The 22,219-nt window shown below is 47.9% G+C and overlaps 1 protein-coding gene across 2 annotated transcripts in view; it reads left to right on the top strand.

Annotated features, from left to right (window-relative positions):
• The first annotated feature begins 727 nt into the window (after nt 1-727).
• The window catches only part of ABLIM2 (actin binding LIM protein family member 2), a 238,804-nt gene continuing 217,312 nt past the window's right edge, over nt 728-22,219 (top strand). The window contains exon 1 of one of the 2 annotated variants that reach the window (XM_088461731.1): nt 728-878. In XM_088461731.1, coding sequence (XP_088317857.1) covers nt 869-878 — 10 coding nt within the window. In that variant the 5' untranslated portion in view covers nt 728-868. Of the gene's footprint in view, nt 879-2,574; nt 2,593-22,219 lie in introns of those variants that run through there. The other variant, XM_088461737.1, reaches the window with a different exon arrangement.

The raw sequence follows: 22,219 nt of genomic DNA on the forward strand, positions 1-22,219 counted from the left end.
CCTGTGCCAGTGAGAGCATTGGCACCCCCCCCCCCCCCCCCCCCCCTCCTCCTCACTTTTTAACTAGGGACATAGGATAGTGCACCTGAAAGAGGGCCATGGCCTCATGGGGAGGAAACAGGAAAATTGACAGGCCCAAACAGCGCCCCCTGCCCTGCGGTGCCCTGCGCCGTGGCACTGGTCGCACTACCCTAGTCACGGCCTTGATCCTTATCATTTATAGTTATACAAAGGAGTACATCATTATCCCATGCGATATTTCCATTCCTCTCCTGCTAATAATAGCCCTTCTTTGTAAACTGATCGGTGCACCGTTTATTTATTTCTGGGATACCCTCATTGCCCGTTGTGTAATGTGATATAATAACAGCATTAATTGGTTGGATAAAGTCAGAGGTAAAAGTGATTAGCTCGCATTAGCTGTGCGAGCGCCATCTAGCGGCATGAGGAAGCAATGCGCTCGGCGCGGAGCATCACAGTCAATGTAGTTTCCCAGAGTGATTTCTCGCGCAGGCTCTTGGTGACTGTGACGTAAAATGACTACAGTGCCAATGATGCAACGGGCTCTCCTAGCCTGCGCTATAGCTGTCCCAGAAACATTCATCAGCAGCAGCAACAGCAGCAGCTCAGTGCTGGGGAGGAGGGGAGTGCACAGGCAGGGCTCACTGCTGCTGGGCTGGCTGTGTGCACTGTGCATTGCAGACTGGTCCTCCTGCCTCAGGCTTCCTGGGTGATCCAGGAGGGGGATCCCATTACGATGCGCAGCTAGGCTGTCATTGCTGGCTTGATGTGTAACAGGTAAAGGGAGCATCACAGGGATTACAGATCACCTGCAACTGGATGGAAGCCAGGGGCTAGCTGCTGAAGCATGAGTGCAGGTGAGTGCAACCTTTTCTAGACGTTACCACATCTATATTTCCAAATACATTTACAGATATATTGCATTGTGCATCATATGATTTTTTATTTTTTTTTGCATTTTCTCCTGGGATATTATAGTGATGGGGCTTGTTATTTGCATGATGTATGCTATGGAGGGGTTAATGCACCTTGTGTAGCCAGGGGAGTGGGGAGGATGCTCCTGTCAATCACATCCTATTTACTGGCTGGTCCTTCTGTACAGAATCCTGCTGCGCCTGTCCCCATCTATGCAGATGTATATAATACCCATACACAAGATTTATTTATACACGTATTGTGTTGTGGCAGCTGATGCACGTGTTGTACACTGTATGTCATGCCGCAATGATAATAATAATATATTACTGCTATCTCAGGGTCAGGTGGAATGTGTAGTCCGGATCTCTAGCTTATTGTAACTCTAACCATGCACCAAGGACCTTCCAGGAATACATGGCCCACTTTAAGCAGCACCACCCATTGCAGAACAGAGGAAAATCCAATTATCTCTCCTTTGCATTGCTCACTATGAATTTTATGCCTGGCACATTGAATGTGATTATGTGCTATATTCCTCTCCTGTCTCTGGTATATGCATATGTTGGGGGGGGGTTCAGGTGGTTCCTCTTCCCGTATCTTCTTCCGCCTCATGTATTCTGATCCTAGAATGTTTTCCACGATGATCATTCCTTAACCAAACCCCTGCCAGAGATATATACGGCAGTGTCTGGAGGGTAATGATGCTTAATGGACCTATGGAAAATCACATCGGTTTTAATAATGAAATAATTTGTCTGTCTCTCTGTTATAAACAGAGTGTCTGTTCTAATTACATTTGCATTGCATTCTTCAAAGCTACTGCAAGACAATTCTTTTTAAGTCTCCAGAGTACCTCCTGAAGCTGCCTCCTTTCTCTTCCTTCATATGCAATGCAAAGGGAGGACTCTCAGAAAGTGAGGAGACAAATGAAAGTAACAAAAAATGAAACACTTCTAAAACAAATGACCAAATAATGTTGGTCCTGGGTGACCGGTCCATCTAAAAGTGCACCCGTCACCTTTGCAGCTTAGAGGACAGTTGTATGGAGGCTTAACCAAGGATGCAGGTTGTACAAGTAGGATGCATCTGGTAATGTTTAATTGGGTCTGTTGGCAAAAGTGCTTTGTGATCCAGTTATGTCACTTGCTTGTTGGGAAATGATAGTCTGCATCTATATGACCGGACGAGAAACTGTCTGTCTGCACAGTATGTTGGCGGCAGGTGTGCGCTGCAATAGCACCGGCAGCTCGTGTTAAGGAAAAGTTTGAAGCTTTAACAAGCCAGGAGGCAAAGAAAACCTATATTTAGAATTGTGATCTATGGTGTGTTGGAGTTTCACATATATACGCTAACTGGCGACTCCCATTCACTGCTGCTTGTGCATTAATTAGATCAGTAGAGCTAAATAAACTGAATACCATCATCTGCACATTAAGGGAAAACAGACGTAGCATATCATAGCAAGATGACATCCATAATTCAGTGACGAGTCTATTCATTGGCTTCAAACACTGGACAAATGCAGCTTGTTGTCACATCCCTGTCTTAATGGATAGCATGCTGCAGCCACTTGTCTGGGAGGACAGTATGACCATCAGATACTGGATCAGGGGACACTTTATAGTTTGTTAGCAGTCTGGTGACTTTCCCCATGTAAGTGCAGTGTTCATCAGCTGCAAAATGTTATTTACGTGAGTACATATGTTTAACACTTGTTATTTTAATGGTCAGAAAGTTTTAAATTATATTCCTACTGTATATTTGGAGCAATAGTTTTAGTGCCGTGCAGGTCAAAGTCGTATGAGGATGCAGGTCTCTGACCCATGCCTTCCAATCTGACTAAAAGGAACATTTATGTATGAAAGGGAATTGAACTTCCGAACTAGGGCTAGATGTACTAAACCGTGGAGAGAGATAAGGTACCAACCAATCAGCTCCTAATTGTCATTTTTTAACTACAGCATGTAAAGTGATAGAAGCTATTTGGTTGGTCCTTTATCTCTCTCCACGTTATCTTTCTCCCAGGCTTAGTACATCTCCCCCTAACCTGCGGAGCGCCCACTGCACTGTTTTGAAACATCTCCCGTGTAAATGCGGTCAGTATTTGGAATAACCATGTTTTTCCCTGTAGTTCTCAGCAGAACTTGCATAGCGTTATGGCTTGACCATGGAAGGGGTAACCCGCATCCTATTGTTGATTTTGACAGTGATTGGCAGACAGGGTTTATAAGAGAGGGATAGTGTTCAGCTCCCAGCCAGTCAGATATTGCACTATATGGCAATGAAGGCACGCACCTCTCAATCCTCTCCTGATCGCAACCGAGTGATTGCCATTTACTGTCTCCAGGGGGTATTAACCCATTTAAAGCTGCGCCACCACATAAGTAATATATTTGGCTAGGGTACCTCCCCTACGCTGGAGCCCGGGAGACTGTTATATGCATCCATTTTTTCTGGGGCCGCTAGAACTTGCAAATCAATTAAGCTAACCAAAAATGGTGACGGAGCAGAGTGTGAGAGGGTCAAGTTTTTACCAGTTTAAAAGATGTTTGTCGTCTCCTGTAATTCTCCAAGCAGAAGCATGATGATGAAGCTTGAACGTGAATGTCAGTGCTCCGGGTTGTCAGCTAGAGGCTGATTGGGTCATGAGCAGCCATTGCTGCTTTATAATGGCATTTCTTACATTGTCGTTTCCCAATAGGCTTTATACATCTGAGGTTGATGCAGACTCGGTAGCAAAATGTGCGTAATTTGCCCTAAAAAAAATAAAAAAAAGACTATGCAACTAAAGCGAGTGTTCTCCCATATTCAGAGTTCCAGCTGCGATCAAGATGTGTTTTGGTTGGCAAAGGTAGCATATGTGCCCGCTTTATACCGGGCACACATCACAGGGACCTGTGACCCTTTTGCAACAAGGTGCAACATAGGCATTTGTTATTAGGCATCATTAAAACTGCTAAAATCTCTCTATTAGAGCAGAAACAACTACGCTAATAGCAAACATTTTAAATGCTTGAACACGCTCTCAATAGCATATTCTGTGCCCAAATGACGAAGAAAGCACCAGTGAGTGTTAGGGGGGGCTGTTTGCAAACAGCCAATCACAGGTGATTCTCTGGCGACTGTCATCTCCGTCATCCGGTATTTGCACCTACCCCTGATCAAATGATATGACTTTCCCTGATGTATTTCCATCTCTTTCCAGGTCTGCATGTATTCAGAGTTTTATGAACACGACCTCGCTGTACCTGGCCCCTGTAGGATTACATGTGTGTCTTTATAAATAAGACAGCACAAATTCTGCATCAGCAGTGAGCAATCAGAGAGATGGTGCAGTTTGAGGAACGTGTCATTTCACTGACTAATTCAGTGCGTGAATCACTGGCATTGTACGTTTCTTATCTCCTACATATTATGTGGATCATTGCTTATAGTAAAGGCGTGCATATATTAGCATGGGGCTGTTACGTGCTTGCTGCAGTCATTGGCATTAGAGTGGGAAGTGTCAGGTTTTTTGGAGCACACTGTACAGTGATAGGAATCCTGCTCTCATCCTTTCGCTGGCTGAAGGGGTAAATATTTCAGGAACCAGATGATCCCTGGGCTAAGAATAGAGGCGGCAACATCTCATTTGGACAACATGTATGTGAGCGGAAGATTAAAGCATACACTGACTTTGTTGCCTGCAAAAAAATACTAGTACATACAATCTTTAATTTTGGTTAGACTGTTTTGCTTTAATGTGTTTTTCCTCCAATGACACTGTTTTCCCATAGTGTAAATTAGGATCCTTGCCTGCATAATGCTAGGCGTCAAGTGGCTGCGTTCTTATATCTTGGTATTAGACCTTTGTAGCTTAGCTATGTGACAGGGCATCGCAGTTTTAATCCTACGAGCGGGACTCGGCTCAGTGGATGAGCATTGCTCAGAACCTTTGAAAGTCCTTTGGATGCAGTTTCCTTTCATTCATGTGATATCCAGTCAAATGGTCAGAATTCATAATGTCAACATGACCCAACATGTTGGCAAGCACCAGGTCGACAGCCACAGAATGTCAACATGTTCAGAAAGTCAGCATGTGAAATGTCGACATTCTTAGAATAATGATGAATAGGGTTAGGCGCCACTGGGAGCATTAGGTTTAGGCTGTGGGGGAAGTTACGGTTAGGCTGCAGAGCGAAAGGGGTGTGGGGGGGGAGTTAGGGTTAGGCACTAGAAGGAGGGTAAGGGGTAGGGATTAGGGTTATGGCAGATATACTTGTTGGAATGCCGGCGCATCAGATCAACTCCACCGCATGCTAAGCCTGTCGACATTTCGACAATGTCGACCTAATGCATATCGACATAAGAACTGTCGACAACATACCACACCTGCTAACTTACCTCTTAATATTTTAAGTGAGTAACTCAGGGCAGGGTGTGTGGTCATGTACCACAGAGTTTTGTGCCACGTCCCAGAGCTGTCTAGCGCTTCCAAAGAACTCCCCTAAAACAACTATGAATTGGCTCCCTCTGCAGTAAATAGGACAAGCTCACAACTGTCCCATCAGTCACTTCAATGGTTCACACAGTGCACAGGCGTTTTTTAAATGCTGACTGGTTGTTATTTGTTTGGTCGGTGACGAGGAGTCCTCCTGTCTCCCAGCTTGAATCATTTAGCACACTAGCCCTATGCTGACCAGCCTGCGGATGGCTTACCCTGGGGCAGGGGAACCAAATTGCTTTTGGTCTCCCTGTTATAGTAAAAATGGCCCAGAGATGTTGTCGGCTGAGAATCTGGATCTGTACTGAACACTTAGGGGGGAGAGAGAAAAAATGGGGAAGTTGCCCATAGTAACCAATCTGATTATGTCATTTTATAGACCAGTGAAAGGCAACTTGATACACTTCAGGGGCCGCACCGGGCGGCCCTCTGACCTTCAAAAGCGCTGCACATTGCTCTTAATCTCAGTAGTAAGTTAATTTAATACATTTAATCCAGTGGTTCCCAAACTGTGCACCGTGGCACCCTGGGGTGCCTTGGGTTGGTGGTCCAGTACCAAATAAAATGATTTTTAGTAACTGTGATAGGCAAAACCAGTTCTAATGGCTGCCAATCAAAAACTGTGAGGACAAAAAGAAGTGCAGCCATGTCGACCACCACATAACTGAACCTAAGGGTCACAATTCAGCACAATTTACTTAAAAATTAAATTTTTGCTGAATTTCTCAATAAGAAACTTTTGTCTCAGGGGTGCCGTGGAAAAAATGCTGATTCTCTAGTGATTCGAAAAAGTTTGGGAACCACTGATTTAATCAATGAGAGAGACACTTATGTGTAATAACATATTGGCAGGTCTTTCATACAAGTGTTCCAGGCTATAGCAAACAAATATGACAATGAAGCAGGAAAGAGCTGGGGGCTGCAAATGAAAGCTTGGAGGACCGCCTGTTGTCCATCTTTGTTATAGAATGTGCTAGATAAATGATAGCTAGAAACTGGTTGCTATAGGCAACTTTACCACTTTATCTCTCTCAATGGTTTGATACACCTCCCCTTAGAATCATACATGCCTACTCTCCTGAGATGGCCGGGGGTCTCCCTAAAATCGGGAGGTGCTCCCCCCCCCAGAAAAGTAGGCAAATCTCCTGGGCGCCACCAACCCCTGCAATCTCCCGCATCGACCCGGAGCCCCCCCTCACGCTGAATCGCGTCATTGGGGCTCCACCCCCTACTTCACAGTGCCATTAATCTTAGCATTGTGAACAGGGGGCGGGGTCTCAATGTCGCGATCGTGCTGTCATGCCCCCGGCTCTGCCCCCAATACCTCATCATTTCTGCGCTATGCCCCCTACTGCCATGCCAAGCCCCCCCCCCCCATTAGAAGCCTAGAAACAGACATTCAGCTCCCTACCGGAAGGAGGGTGCTGAATGTCGGTAAGTACGCCTTAGATCTGGACGCCTGCCACCAGAGGCTGGCAACATACCTGCAGAGAGTAATTACCACAAGGCCCAATTGAAGGTTCACTCAGTCCGATTGGATATTGACCATTTACTATGTTTGATTGACGTTAGATCATTTGGTTCAATTAACTGTAAAGCTACGGAACCAGGCGAAGGAAATCTCCTGATTTGTGGCTAGAATAAGGATACAGAAGTGACTTCAATATAAACCACATTTATGTAGCTACTACTTACAGATATTATTTATGGGATAATCTTTCACTCAGAACAAATTTTAATATTCAGTTTAACAAGTATTCATACGGATGATTGATCACTGTTATCAATTCTTACATTCACTGTGAGTTCTTTTGTATGATTTTTAATGACTTTCATTAAAAGTTTGCTAAAAAAAAATATTGAGATAAATTTCAGCAAGTGAACTGGTTCATCCATGTTTGATCTTAATGGCTGCATTATACATGATGTTTACTTGGAGAAAGCCACGTCTTTTAATCTCTCTTAATGTATGAATCGGACAATGGGCCTGATTCAGAGCCGCTCGTAAGCGGCCGCTTGTTCATTCCGAGCGATGTGTACACAACTGTGCATGCGTACGGATCGTAATACGCATGCGCGAACCAGTCAGTGCGGCCGAAAATCGTCTGTTCGCTAAATAGCGAATGCCTGCTATTTTGAGTGACAGGAGGAGGCGTATGTGGGTGGTAACAGGGGAAGGTGCTTGAAAACGGGGAGCGGAGATCCGAATGCAGGCGTGCTTAAAGGTCAAAACGGGCGTTTTATGGGTGCGCATAATTAATACAGCAGGGTCATTGACCACGTCACTGGGTTATTTTATAGTCAGAACTGCTCGCAAGATTGTGGTAGGAAAAACCAACCACAAGAATAGCGAGCAGTTCATACGCTGGTCGATGTACTCGATTAATCTAATAAATAGCGGACATGACGTAGGATGCGAGCGGCCAGGGGGCGTAGTTTTCCAAAAACCGACCGCAAGTTTTGTTCGCTCGTTCAGACCTAGAGGCGTGAACAGACCGCAAAGAGCGAATGGTTCATTTGAATAGCCACCCCTATTTTCTGAACGAGCGAGCGCAAATAGCGTCCGGCTCTGAATCAGGCCCAATATGCGGCAAACTCACAGATCTTTCTGACTTTTCGTTTTTCATTCTCACATCCCCTGCAGCCCACATAGATTGCAATGGGGGCTGTGCAGGTCCGGTATTTCTCTTGTCTCATCTATTGTACAAAATATAACGCCATCTCAGCATACGCACAGGGCTAGAAACATATGTCGCTGTCTTGCATTTGAGAAAGACGACACAAAAGCACACCGCATGCCAGGTTTTTTATGTTGGGCGGGACAGGTCATTTTCGCGGTGTCTGTCTTGTTTATAGAAATATGGCGACGAGACTTCAAGGCAAATCTGCAAAAAAAGACAGAAAATTTTGGGCCTGAATCTTTACCGATCGCAACTACGATTACACACGCAATTGGCTGATTGTTGCGTTCTGTGTATTCATCGCAGTGCGTGTGCGCGAACCGGCCATTGCGATCAGGACTGAGATCGTAGTGACTACGCAGACCCATGGCAGAGTGATTAATAGGAAGTGCCGTTAGTGGGAGGTGACGGGGGAGGGGGGGCGGTCAGCGAAACGCAGGCGTGCCAGTGTGTTTGAGCGCCGTTACAGGGGCGTGCATAAATTATCCACTGCGATGCCCTATGCATGCCTCATAGCATGGAGTTAGCAATTCCTGAGTAAGGTCAGAGCTTATGCAAGTGTGCGTGAGGCTGCGATCGATTTTACTGATGGTTTTGCAGTCTTGCTAAACATTACGGATGTGTGTAAGGTAAAGTGGGCGTCCTTTTTTGCGATGGCATAGCGATCACAATGGATTAGCATACTATCGTGCGACTGTCTGTAATGAATCAGGCCCTGTGTTCACTATTTCACATTTCTTTTTACTAAATAGACCCCAAATGTCTTTCCACTACCAGCACACCACAGTGCTTGAACCAAAAATTTATGTTGATATTTTCGAGCTTGGTCCGGCTAAAAGGTTGAGGTAATTGCACCTGGCTGATATGATCACATTTCAAACCTGCTGTAATATTTCAGGTATCTTTGCTGAAGTTGTAGCCTGTTGCCCCCCCCCCCCCCCTCCCGGTGCACTTGCCAGCGGGTTGCATCTTTGTGGTAAGTTTGTAGTGTAAATGTAATATGAATCTACTGTGGTAATTTCTACAAATACTGGGTTGATCTATAAACAATATTTCAAAGGGGAGGGTTATAGTTAGGAAATATTTCTAAGGAAATTAATTTAACAGTGTAGCTCAGATGACGCTACCAATTAAGGCCAATGGTAGATGGAATCGCACAGCACAGGAGATTTGAAGTGCAAACCAGAAGTGTAGGATATGCATTTGGGGCATTCAGTCTACATCTTCTTTATACATTATTTCCCCAGTTTTGGAGTGTGTAGGGATGGAATAACCAGAGATCATTGGTTCAGTCACAGCAGCAGGTTATGGTACTGCTGATCTTGTGGGAGCCAGTGACCTGTCCACTAATGTAATGATGTAATGAGGACAGGGGTGAGGTGAATGGTGGCACAGCACTGGTTTAGGGTCACCTAGTGAAATTATTTGTATTCATTGGGTGTCATCCTGGACTCCTTCATTCCCCAAATTCAGTCCCTCTTCAACTGCCCATTGATGACTACTTATCTACAGAGCCGGATTTAGACCACATGGGGCCCTAGGCAAGATACCGGTTTGGGGCAACCTCCCTCAAACAATCCTGTGCATATATTACAGTAGGTGCGGCTGGAGCAAGATACACGCATCAAATGCTCCAATGACAGTAGGTGTACTCAAATGTGCACTGGAAACACTAATTTGGAAAACATGAGAGCAAGGCAAACCATCAACTATGACACAGATTAATACCACTTGCGCACACACACATATAAACAGACGGTTGTAGAGTGGAAATTTTAAGCGAGCGGCCAAGGCCCTCCTTTTGCAAGCCTGCAATCTAGAAAAGTCAAAGGCAACCTGATACATTTTGGGGCCTTATAACCTTCAAAAGGTGCGCAACCTCGACAGCGACGGAAGACAACTGGAAGTTGTGGGTGTGATGGTAGTAATAATAGGGACTGGGTGGGGGTAGTAGTAGGATACAAAGCAACTGGTACCTTCTGCTGTCCTGGAATTAGGATATACTGGGCTTAATCAGCCTGAAGTCAGGGCCTGATTCAGAGGCGCTCGCAAAAAGCGAGCGCTCGCTCTGAATCAGGGCGGGCGCTTGGTTTTTAAGTTGCGGCCTCTTGGCCGCTTGCATAGCTGTGGGTTACCACCCAAAGCTTATGCGAGCGGCCATGATGATGGTCGCGATGGTCAAGACCATCGCGACCATCGGGCTTACGACGAGACACATAGTGGTAGGGTCTCGTGGCCGCAAGCCCCAGAGCGTCCGGCTCTGAATCAGGGCCTGAGTCCATAAAGTACACAAGTACCTTATATATATATATATATATATAAACAGGTAGAAGAAACTCTTGTTACTTAACACTGTTATAGTGTTAACTCTGTTAACACTATAATTGATTTTTTTTTTAAGTTAAACTTACCCAGAGTGCTGTCTCACATTGTGCTGGGCCATTTTGCTGTCCACATCAAGGGTCCAAAGTGAGGTAAGCTGGCTGCAATGCACACTGCGGGGGAATGAGGGTGGGGGAGTGAGGGTGGTTGGACGAAGACTGGCTACACTGCGGGGGGGGGGGTGATTGGAGGAGGCTGGCTGCACAGTGGGGGGGAGGTGATCGGAGGAGGCTGGCTGCACAGTGGGGAGGGAAGTGATCGGAGGAGGCTGGCTGCATAGCGGTGGGGAGGTGATCGGAGGAGGCTGGCTGCACAGCGGGGGGGTGGAGGTGATCGGAGGAGGCTGGCTACACTGTGGGGGGGTGGATCGGAGGAGGCTGGCTACACTGAGGGGGAGGTGATCGAAGGAGGCTGACTACACTGCGGGGGGGGAGGTGATCGGAGCAGGCTGGCTACACTGAGGGGGAGGTGATCGAAGCAGGCTGACTACACTGCGGGGGGAAGGTGAACGGAGGAGGCTGGCTACACTGCGGGGGGGTGGATCGGAGGAGGAATGGGGAATTGCCCCAATAAAGGCTAGATGTATGGGCCCTATTACCCTGTGTGGCCGGCAGTGCTGGGTACCACCCTCTCTCCCGTTCACCCCAAGCTGCAAACTTCTCCTGTCCACCATCGCAGCAGTGGTCATATGCACTGTAGATGCGTTCATGCTCCCGCTTTTAGGCTGCCATATGCTGTTAAGCTTCCGGTTTGGCCTTCTTTTCTGCAGTCATCTTTGTAATAGTTATGGTTTTCTCCTCACTGTCCAGCACTGTGGAATTATGTGGCACCTCCTGAATATACAATAATACTGTAGTGGAGAAAATATGAGACCATGCACCCTGGTGACATCAGCCAGCGTGGTCAAGCAGCGAACGCTGTGGTCAGTAGAGGACAGATGGAGAGAGTAATCTCAGCTGGGGAGACAGGAGGATGAAGGAGTTTTTGTAGTCCCCTGGCAAGGGAGAACGGCGGGGTCATGGCGGACGCAGCAATGCCTATTCAACGTTCAGGAGTGAGAGAGAGAAAGAGAAGCAGCCTGCAGTGAGAGCGTAGACAGCCCATGAGACAGAGAAAAGCTGCACTACAGAGCCCAGCCACGAGCTGTAAAAGGCCCCAACACGCTAGACGATATTGGACATTGGAACAACAAATCATTCAAATCGTCAAGTGTGTACACACTATGCGCGCTCCCGCGGCGTTGTCTGTCGCATCTTCAGATCTTCTCTACATGCGGAAAGATCTGTCAATCTCGTTACCGACTCCCCCCCCAGATTGTGCAGTGAGTACGCACTACCGAACGACCAGGCGATATGGTTACATTGTATAGTTAACGATCTAACCAGCAAATGGCGCACGATACATCGTTTGGTAGTTTGTTACATTGCACAGTGTGTATGCACTAGGTCGTTTGTCCGGGGAGTTCAAGGGAAATAGTTGACGACATCGCATCGTTTGCAAGTTGTCTAGTGTGTACCCAGCTTAAGAGAGGAGCTGCTTCCCAGAGGTATAATAGAGTTTGTGAAGCTAATGGGAAAAAGTGTTGGTCTTTCCTGCATGTTAATCGCTTTGCAGTTACTACCTTGGAAAAGTGCAGTAGGAATGAGGAGATGTACATAGTGATTTACACCCTGCATCCTAAGTCATATGCTGGGGTGGAAGTATAGGAGTGTAAATAAAGTTCAATTCTTTGAAACAAAGAGATGGTCTAGTGCCCCAGACCCGTGAACTAGAGGAAAGTGACAGAGAAGAGATGAACTATCTATACAGGCACCTTGCAACATGCGCACAGTGATGGGGGGATACTATACTAATAGTTCATAGAAAACCAACATACAGTATGCTGCTGTGCTATACATAAAAGGATTTAGCAAAGAAGAAAAGATACAGAGTCCTAGGGGTTTATTTGCCAAAGTTCGATTTTGCATTTGATTTTATGTTTGATTTAGCTCACCTGGAATCGAATCAAATCGAATGTAGAAATCACTGTCAAAATCCCACATTTACACAAATCCAATTTTGTAAGCCCTTACTACATCGAATTCGTTGTTATATATATATATATATATATATATATATATATATATATATATATATATATAATAAAGTGCCCGGTTTAGGGGTCTGTCTGTTCGTTTGGGCTTAATTCTTGAACCACTATACGGATTTTCACTATTCTATACAGCATAGGTTGAGGAAGGTTTAGGTGTATGAACCATTCATCTGTGACACAAGGGAGCCAGGCAGTGACGATTTTAGTGAAACAAAGTCACAGAAAAAAAATAGCACCAAGCTGCTGTTTAGGAGCTGGCCAGGGTGCTGAGACAGCAAGAGAGCATCTGAAACTGAGGCTTGGAATGAAGCGTCACAGAAAAAACTGTTGTGCTGTGTGAGTGACTGACTGCTGCTGCTGCCGGGCCGAGGGCTGCGGTCTGATTGGCTCTCTGCAACAGTGAGAGCCAATCAGAGATAACAATCTGCCCTGTTGCTTAGAAGCAGCCTAGGGAGGGGAGGGAGTCAGGGACTGAGCATGGTCACGTCTTAGGCAGACAGAGAGTGAGAGACCTCCAACAAACCCATGAAGATGTACTGATGCAGACACAGTAGCCAGAAAGGAGCCAGGGGAGTCAATGCTATCAGAAATTAAAAACAAAAAAAAAAACCCTAATCAGTGGAACACCATCAAATGAATTCTATTTGATGGTGGCAAACAACGGACCACCACCACCAAATGGTAAAAACACGACCATCGAATAAAAACATTGATGTTTAGTAACCATCAGATTCCAATGTTCATCCCTACAATTGCACGCGGACTCCATCCACCATGGCGTAGGTTGTTATGAGATGCAGGAGGCTGTGGTGACATGGTGTAGGTTGTTATCAGATGCAGGGGGCTGTGGTGACATGGTGTAGGTTGTTATGAGATGCAGGGGACTGTGGTGACATGGCGTAGGTTGTTATCAGATGCAGGGGGCTGTGGTGACATGGTGTAGGTTATTATGAGATGCAGGGGACTGTGGTGACATGGTGTAGGTTGTTATGAGATGCACGTGGCTGTGGTGACATGGCGTAGGTTGTTATCAGATGCAGGGGGCTGTAGTGACATGGTGTAGGTTATTATGAGATGCAGGGGACTGCTGTGACATGGTGTAGGTTGTTATGAGATGCAGGGGACTGTGGTGACATGGTGTAGGTTGTTATGAGATGCACGGGGCTGCGGTGACATGGCGTAGGTTGTTATGAGATGCAGGGGACTGTGGTGACATGACGTAGGTTGATATGAGATGCAGGGGACTATGGTGACATGACGTAGGATGTTATGAGATGCAGGGGGCTGTGGTGACATGGCGTAGGTTGTTATGAGATGCAAGGGGCTGTGGTGACATGGCGTAGGTTGTTATGAGATGCAGGAGGCTGTGGTGACATGGTGTAGGTTGTTATGAGATACAGAGAGCTGTGGTGAAATGGCGTAGGTTGTTATCAGATGCAGGGGGTTGTGGTGACATGGTGTAGGGTATTATGAGATGCACGGGACTGTGGTGACATGGTGTAGGTTGCTATGAGATGCAGGTGGCTTTGGTGACATGGTGTAGGTTGTTATGAGATGCAGGGGACTGTGGTGACATGGCGTAGGTTGTTATGAGATGCAGGGGGCTGCGGTGACATGGCGTAGGTTGTTATGAGATGCAGGGGACTGTGGTGACATGACGTAGGATGTTATGAGATGCAGGGGACTATGGTGACATGACGTAGGATGTTATGAGATGCAGGGGGCTGTGGTGACATGGCGTAGGTTGTTATGAGATGCAGGGGGCTGTGGTGACATGGCGTAGGTTGTTATGAGATGCAGGAGGCTGTGGTGACATGGCGTAGGTTGTTGTGAGATGCAGGGGGCTGTGGTGACATGGCGTAGGCTGTTATGAGATGCAGGGGTCTGTGGTGACATGGCGTAGGCTGTTATGAGATGCAGGGGGCTGTGGTGACATGGTGTAGGTTGTTATGAGATGCAGAGAGCTGTGGTGACATGGCGTAGGTTGGTATCAGATGCAGGGGGCTGTGGTGACATGGTGTAGGTTATTATGAGATGCAGGGGACTGTGGTGACATGGTGTAGGTTGTTATGAGATGCAGGTGGCTTTGGTGACATGGCGTAGGTTGTTATCAGATGCAGGGGGCTGTAGTGACATGGTGTAGGTTATAATGAGATGCAGAGGACTGCAGTGACATGGTGTAGGTTATTATGAGATGCAGGGGGCTGGGGTGACATGGTGTAGGTTTTTATGAGATGCAGGGGGTTGTGGTGACATGGCGTAGGTTGTTATGAGATGCAGGGGACTGTGATGACATGGCGTAGGTTGTTATGAGATGCAGGGGGCTGTGGTGACATGGTGTAGGTTGTTATCAGATGCAGGGGGCTGTGGTGACATGGCGTAGGTTGTTAGGAGATGCAGGGGGCTGTGGTGACATGGCGTAGGTTGTTATGAGATGCAGGGGGCTGTGGTGACATGGTGTAGGTTGTTATGAGATGCAAGGGACTATGGTGACATGGCGTAGGTTATGAGATGCAGGGGACTGTGGTGACATGGTGTAGGTTATTATGAGATGCAGGGGACTGTGGTGACATGGTGTAGGTTGTTATGAGATGCAGGGGACTATGGTGACATGGCGTAGGTTATGAGATGCAGGGGACTGTGGTGACATGGTGTAGGATGTTATGAGATGCTGGTGACTGTGGTGACATGGCGTAGGTTATGAGATGCAGGGGACTGTGGTGACATGGTGTAGGATGTTATGAGATGCAGGGGACTATGGTGACAGGACGTAGGTTGTTATGAGATGCAGGGGGCTGTGGTGACATGTTGTAGGTTGTTATGAGATGCAGGGGGCTGTGGCGACATGGTGTAGGATGTTATGAGATGCAGGGGGCTGTGGTGACATGGTGTAGGATGTTATGAGATGCAGGTGACTGTGTTGACATGGTGTAGGATGTTATGAGATGCAGGGGACTATAGTGACAGGACGTAGGTTGTTATGAGATGCAGGGGGCTGTGGTGACATGGTGTAGGTTGTTATGAGAAGCAGAGAGCTGTGGTGACATGGTGTAGGTTGTTATGAGATGCAGGGGGCTGTGGTGACATGGTGTAGGTTATTATGAGATGCAGGGGACTGTGGTGACATGGTGTAGGTTGTTATGAGATGCAGGTGGATTTGGTGACATGGCGTATGTTGTTATCAGATGCAGGGGGCTCTAGTGACATGGTGTAGATTATTATGAGATGCAGGGGACTGCGGTGACATGGTGTAGGTTATTATGAGATGCAAGGGGCCAGGGTGACATGGCGTAGGTTTTCATGAGAAGCAGGGGGCTGTGGTGACATGGCGTAGGTTGTTATCAGATGCAGGGGACTGTGATGACATGGCATAGGTTGTTATCAGATGCAGGGGGCTGTGGTGACATGGTGTAGGTTGTTATCAGATGCAGGGGACTGTGATGACATGGTGTAGGTTGTTATGAGATGCAAGGGGCTGTGGTGATATGGTGTAGGTTGTTATGAGATACAGAGAGCTGTGGTGAAATGGCGTAGGTTGTTATCAGATGCAGGGGGTTGTGGTGACATGGTGTAGGGTATTATGAGATGCACGGGACTGTGGTGACATGGTGTAGGTTGCTATGAGATGCAGGTGGCTTTGGTGACATGGTGTAGGTTGTTATGAGATGCAGGGGACTGTGGTGACATGGCGTAGGTTGTTATGAGATGCAGGGGGCTGCGGTGACATGGCGTAGGTTGTTATGAGATGCAGGGGACTGTGGTGACATGACGTAGGATGTTATGAGATGCAGGGGACTATGGTGACATGACGTAGGATGTTATGAGATGCAGGGGGCTGTGGTGACATGGCGTAGGTTGTTATGAGATGCAGGGGGCTGTGGTGACATGGCGTAGGTTGTTATGAGATGCAGGAGGCTGTGGTGACATGGCGTAGGTTGTTGTGAGATGCAGGGGGCTGTGGTGACATGGCGTAGGCTGTTATGAGATGCAGGGGTCTGTGGTGACATGGCGTAGGCTGTTATGAGATGCAGGGGGCTGTGGTGACATGGTGTAGGTTGTTATGAGATGCAGAGAGCTGTGATGACATGGCGTAGGTTGGTATCAGATGCAGGGGGCTGTGGTGACATGGTGTAGGTTATTATGAGATGCAGGGGACTGTGGTGACATGGTGTAGGTTGTTATGAGATGCAGGTGGCTTTGGTGACATGGCGTAGGTTGTTATCAGATGCAGGGGGCTGTAGTGACATGGTGTAGGTTATAATGAGATGCAGAGGACTGCAGTGACATGGTGTAGGTTATTATGAGATGCAGGGGGCTGGGGTGACATGGTGTAGGTTTTTATGAGATGCAGGGGACTGTGATGACATGGCGTAGGTTGTTATGAGATGCAGGGGGCTGTGGTGACATGGTGTAGGTTGTTATCAGATGCAGGGGGCTGTGGTGACATGGCGTAGGTTGTTAGGAGATGCAGGGGGCTGTGGTGACATGGCGTAGGTTGTTATGAGATGCAGGGGGCTGTGGTGACATGGTGTAGGTTGTTATGAGATGCAAGGGACTATGGTGACATGGCGTAGGTTATGAGATGCAGGGGACTGTGGTGACATGGTGTAGGTTATTATGAGATGCAGGGGACTGTGGTGACATGGTGTAGGTTGTTATGAGATGCAGGGGACTATGGTGACATGGCGTAGGTTATGAGATGCAGGGGACTGTGGTGACATGGTGTAGGATGTTATGAGATGCTGGTGACTGTGGTGACATGGCGTAGGTTATGAGATGCAGGGGACTGTGGTGACATGGTGTAGGATGTTATGAGATGCAGGGGACTATGGTGACAGGACGTAGGTTGTTATGAGATGCAGGGGGCTGTGGTGACATGTTGTAGGTTGTTATGAGATGCAGGGGGCTGTGGCGACATGGTGTAGGATGTTATGAGATGCAGGGGGCTGTGGTGACATGGTGTAGGATGTTATGAGATGCAGGTGACTGTGTTGACATGGTGTAGGATGTTATGAGATGCAGGGGACTATAGTGACAGGACGTAGGTTGTTATGAGATGCAGGGGGCTGTGGTGACATGGTGTAGGTTGTTATGAGAAGCAGAGAGCTGTGGTGACATGGTGTAGGTTGTTATGAGATGCAGGGGGCTGTGGTAACATGGTGTAGGTTATTATGAGATGCAGGGGACTGTGGTGACATGGTGTAGGTTGTTATGAGATGCAGGTGGATTTGGTGACATGGCGTATGTTGTTATCAGATGCAGGGGGCTCTAGTGACATGGTGTAGATTATTATGAGATGCAGGGGACTGCGGTGACATGGTGTAGGTTATTATGAGATGCAAGGGGCCAGGGTGACATGGCGTAGGTTTTCATGAGAAGCAGGGGGCTGTGGTGACATGGCGTAGGTTGTTATCAGATGCAGGGGACTGTGATGACATGGCATAGGTTGTTATCAGATGCAGGGGGCTGTGGTGACATGGTGTAGGTTGTTATCAGATGCAGGGGACTGTGATGACATGGCGTAGGTTGTTATGAGATGCAGGGGGCTGTGGTGACATGGTGTAGGTTGTTATCAGATGCAGGGGGCTGTGGTGACATGGCGTAGGTTGTTATGAGATGCAGGGGGCTGTGGTGACATGGCGTAGGTTGTTATGAGATGCAAGGGACTATGGTGACATGGCGTAGGTTATGAGATGCAGGGGACTGTGGTGACATGGTGTAGGTTATTATGAGATGCAGGGGACTGTGGTGACATGGTGTAGGTTGTTATGAGATGCAGGGGACTATGGTGACATGGCGTAGGTTATGAGATGCAGGGGACTGTGGTGACATGGTGTAGGATGTTATGAGATGCTGGTGACTGTGGTGACATGGCGTAGGTTATGAGATGCAGGGGACTGTGGTGACATGGTGTAGGATGTTATGAGATGCAGGGGACTATGGTGACAGGACGTAGGTTGTTATGAGATGCAGGGGGCTGTGGTGACATGTTGTAGGTTGTTATGAGATGCAGGGGGCTGTGGCGACATGGTGTAGGATGTTATGAGATGCAGGGGGCTGTGGTGACATGGTGTAGGATGTTATGAGATGCAGGTGACTGTGGTGACATGGTGTAGGATGTTATGAGATGCAGGGGACTATGGTGACAGGACGTAGGTTGTTATGAGATGCAGGGGGCTGTGGTGACATGGTGTAGGTTGTTATGAGAAGCAGAGAGCTGTGGTGACATGGTGTAGGTTGTTATGAGATGCAGGGGGCTGTGGTGACATGGTGTAGGTTATTATGAAATGCAGGGGACTGTGGTGACATGGTGTAGGTTGTTATGAGATGCAGGTGGCTTTGGTGACATGGCGTATGTTGTTATCAGATGCAGGGGGCTGTAGTGACATGGTGTAGGTTATTATGAGATGCAGGGGACTGCGGTGAAATGGTGTAGGTTATTATGAGATGCAAGGGGACAGGGTGACATGGCGTAGGTTTTTATGAGATGCAGGGGGCTGTGGTGACATGGCGTAGGTTGTTATCAGATGCAGGGGACTGTGATGACATGGCATAGGTTGTTATCAGATGCAGGGGGCTGTGGTGACTTGGTGTAGGTTGTTATCAGATGCAGGGGGCTGTGGTGACATAGCGTAGGTTGTTATGAGATGCAGGGGACTGTGGTGACATGGTGTCGGTTGTTATGAGATGCAGGTGGCTGTGGTGACATGGTGTCGGTTGTTATGAGATGCAGGGGACTGTGGTGACATGGTGTCGGTTGTTATGAGATGCAGGTGGCTTTGGTGACATGGCGTAGGTTGTTATCAGATGCAGGGGGCTGTAGTGACATGGTGTAGGTTATTATGAGATGCAGGGGACTGCGGTGACATGGTGTAGGTTGTTATGAGATGCAGGGGACTGCGGTGACATGGTGTAGGTTGTTATGAGATGCACGGGGCTGCGGTGACATGGCGTAGGTTGTTATGAGATGCAGGGGACTGTGGTGTCATGACGTAGGTTGATATGAGATGCAGGGGACTGTGGTGACATGATGTAGGATGTTGTGAGATGCAGGGGGCTGTGGTGACATGGCGTAGGTTGTTATGAGATGCAGGGGACTGGTGACATGGTGTAGGTTGTTATGAGATGCAGGTGGCTTTGGTGACATGGCGTAGGTTGTTATCAGATGCAGGGGGCTGTAGTGACATGGTGTAGGTTATTATGAGATGCAGGGGACTGCGGTGACATGGCGTAGGTTGTTATGAGATGCAGGGGACTGTGGTGACATGGCGTAGGTCGTTAGGAGATGCAGGGGGCTGTGGTGACATGGCGTAGGTTGTTATGAGATGCAGGGGACTGTGGTGTCATGACGTAGGTTGATATGAGATGCAGGGGACTGTGGTGACATGATGTAGGATGTTATGAGATGCAGGGGGCTGTGGTGACATGGCGTAGGTTATTATCAGATGCAGGGGACTGTGATAACATGGCGTAGGTTGTTATGAGATGCAGGGGGCTGTGGTGACATGGCGTAGATTGTTATGAGATGCAAGGGACTATGGTGACATGGCGTAGGTTATGAGATGCAGGGGACTGTGGTGACATGGTGTAGGTTATTATGAGATGCAGGGGACTGTGGTGACATGGTGTAGGTTGTTATGAGATGCAGGGGACTATGGTGACATGGCGTAGGTTATGAGATGCAGGGGACTGTGGTGACATGGTGTAGGATGTTATGAGATGCTGGTGACTGTGGTGACATGGCGTAGGTTATGAGATGCAGGGGACTGTGGTGACATGGTGTAGGATGTTATGAGATGCAGGGGACTATGTTGACAGGACGTAGGTTGTTATGAGATGCAGGGGGCTGTGGCGACATGGTGTAGGATGTTATGAGATGCAGGGGGCTGTGGTGACATGGTGTAGGATGTTATGAGATGCAGGTGACTGTGGTGACATGGTGTAGGATGTTATGAGATGCAGGGGACTATGGTGACAGGACGTAGGTTGTTATGAGATGCAGGGGGCTGTGGTGACATGGTGTAGGTTGTTATGAGAAGCAGAGAGCTGTGGTGACATGGTGTAGGTTGTTATGAGATGCAGGGGGCTGTGGTGACATGGTGTAGGTTATTACGAGATGCAGGGGACTGTGGTGACATGGTGTAGGTTGTTGTGAGATGCAGGTGGCTTTGGTGACATGGCGTATGTTGTTATCAGATGCAGGGGGCTGTAGTGACATGGTGTAGGTTATTATGAGATGCAGGGGACTGCGGTGACATGGTGTAGGTTATTATGAGATGCAAGGGGCCAGGGTGACATGGCGTAGGTTTTTATGAGATGCAGGGGGCTGTGGTGACATGGCGTAGGTTGTTATCAGATGCAGGGGACTGTGATGACATGGCATAGGTTGTTATCAGATGCAGGGGGCTGTGGTGACATGGTGTAGGTTGTTATCAGATGCAGGGGGCTGTGGTGACATAGCGTAGGTTGTTATGAGATGCAGGGGGCTGTGGTGACATGGCGTAGGTTGTTATGAGATGCAGGGGACTGTGGTGACATGGTGTCGGTTGTTATGAGATGCAGGTGGCTGTGGTGACATGGTGTCGGTTGTTATGAAATGCAGGGGACTGTGGTGACATGGTGTCGGTTGTTATGAGATGCAGGTGGCTGTGGTGACATGGCGTAGGTTGTTATCAGATGCAGGGGGCTGCAGTGACATGGTGTAGGTTATTATGAGATGCAGGGGACTGCGGTGACATGGTTTAGGTTGTTATGAGATGCAGGGGACTGCGGTGACATGGTGTAGGTTGTTATGAGATGCACGGGGCTGCGGTGACATGGCGTAGGTTGTTATGAGATGCAGGGGACTGTGGTGTCATGACGTAGGTTGATATGAGATGCAAGGGACTGTGGTGACATGATGTAGGATGTTATGAGATGCAGGGGGCTGTGGTGACATGGCGTAGGTTGTTATGAGATGCAGGGGACTGGTGACATGGTGTAGGTTGTTATGAGATGCAGGTGGCTTTGGTGACATGGCGTAGGTTGTTATCCGATGCAGGGGGCTGTAGTGACATGGTGTAGGTTATTATGAGATGCAGGGAACTGCGGTGACATGGTGTAGGTTATTATGAGATGCAAGGGGCCAGGGTGACATGGCGTAGGTTTTTATGAGATGCAGGGGGCTGTGGTGACATGGCGTAGGTTGTTATCAGATGCAGGGGACTGTGATGACATGGCATAGGTTGTTATCAGATGCAGGGGGCTGTGGTGACATGGTGTAGGTTGTTATCAGATGCAGGGGGCTGTGGTGACATAGCGTAGGTTGTTATGAGATGCAGGGGGCTGTGGTGACATGACGTAGGTTGATATGAGATGCAGGGGACTATGGTGACATGACGTAGGAGGATATGAGTTGCAGGGGGCTGTGGCGAAATGGCGTAGGTTGTTATGAGATGCAGGGGGCTGTGGTGACATGGCGTAGGTTGTTATGAGATGCAGCAGGCTGTGGTGACATGGTGTAGGTTGTTATGAGATACAGAGAGCTGTGGTGACATGGTGTAGGTTGTTATCAGATGCAGGGGGCTGTGGTGACATGGTGTAGGGTATTATGAGATGCAGGGGACTGTGGTGACATGGTGTAGGTTGTTATGAGATGCAGGT

This window comes from Taudactylus pleione, unplaced genomic scaffold (assembly GCF_031769625.1).
Source record: "Taudactylus pleione unplaced genomic scaffold, aTauple2 ptg001091l, whole genome shotgun sequence".
In the NCBI taxonomy this organism is placed as follows: Eukaryota; Metazoa; Chordata; class Amphibia; order Anura; family Myobatrachidae; genus Taudactylus; species Taudactylus pleione.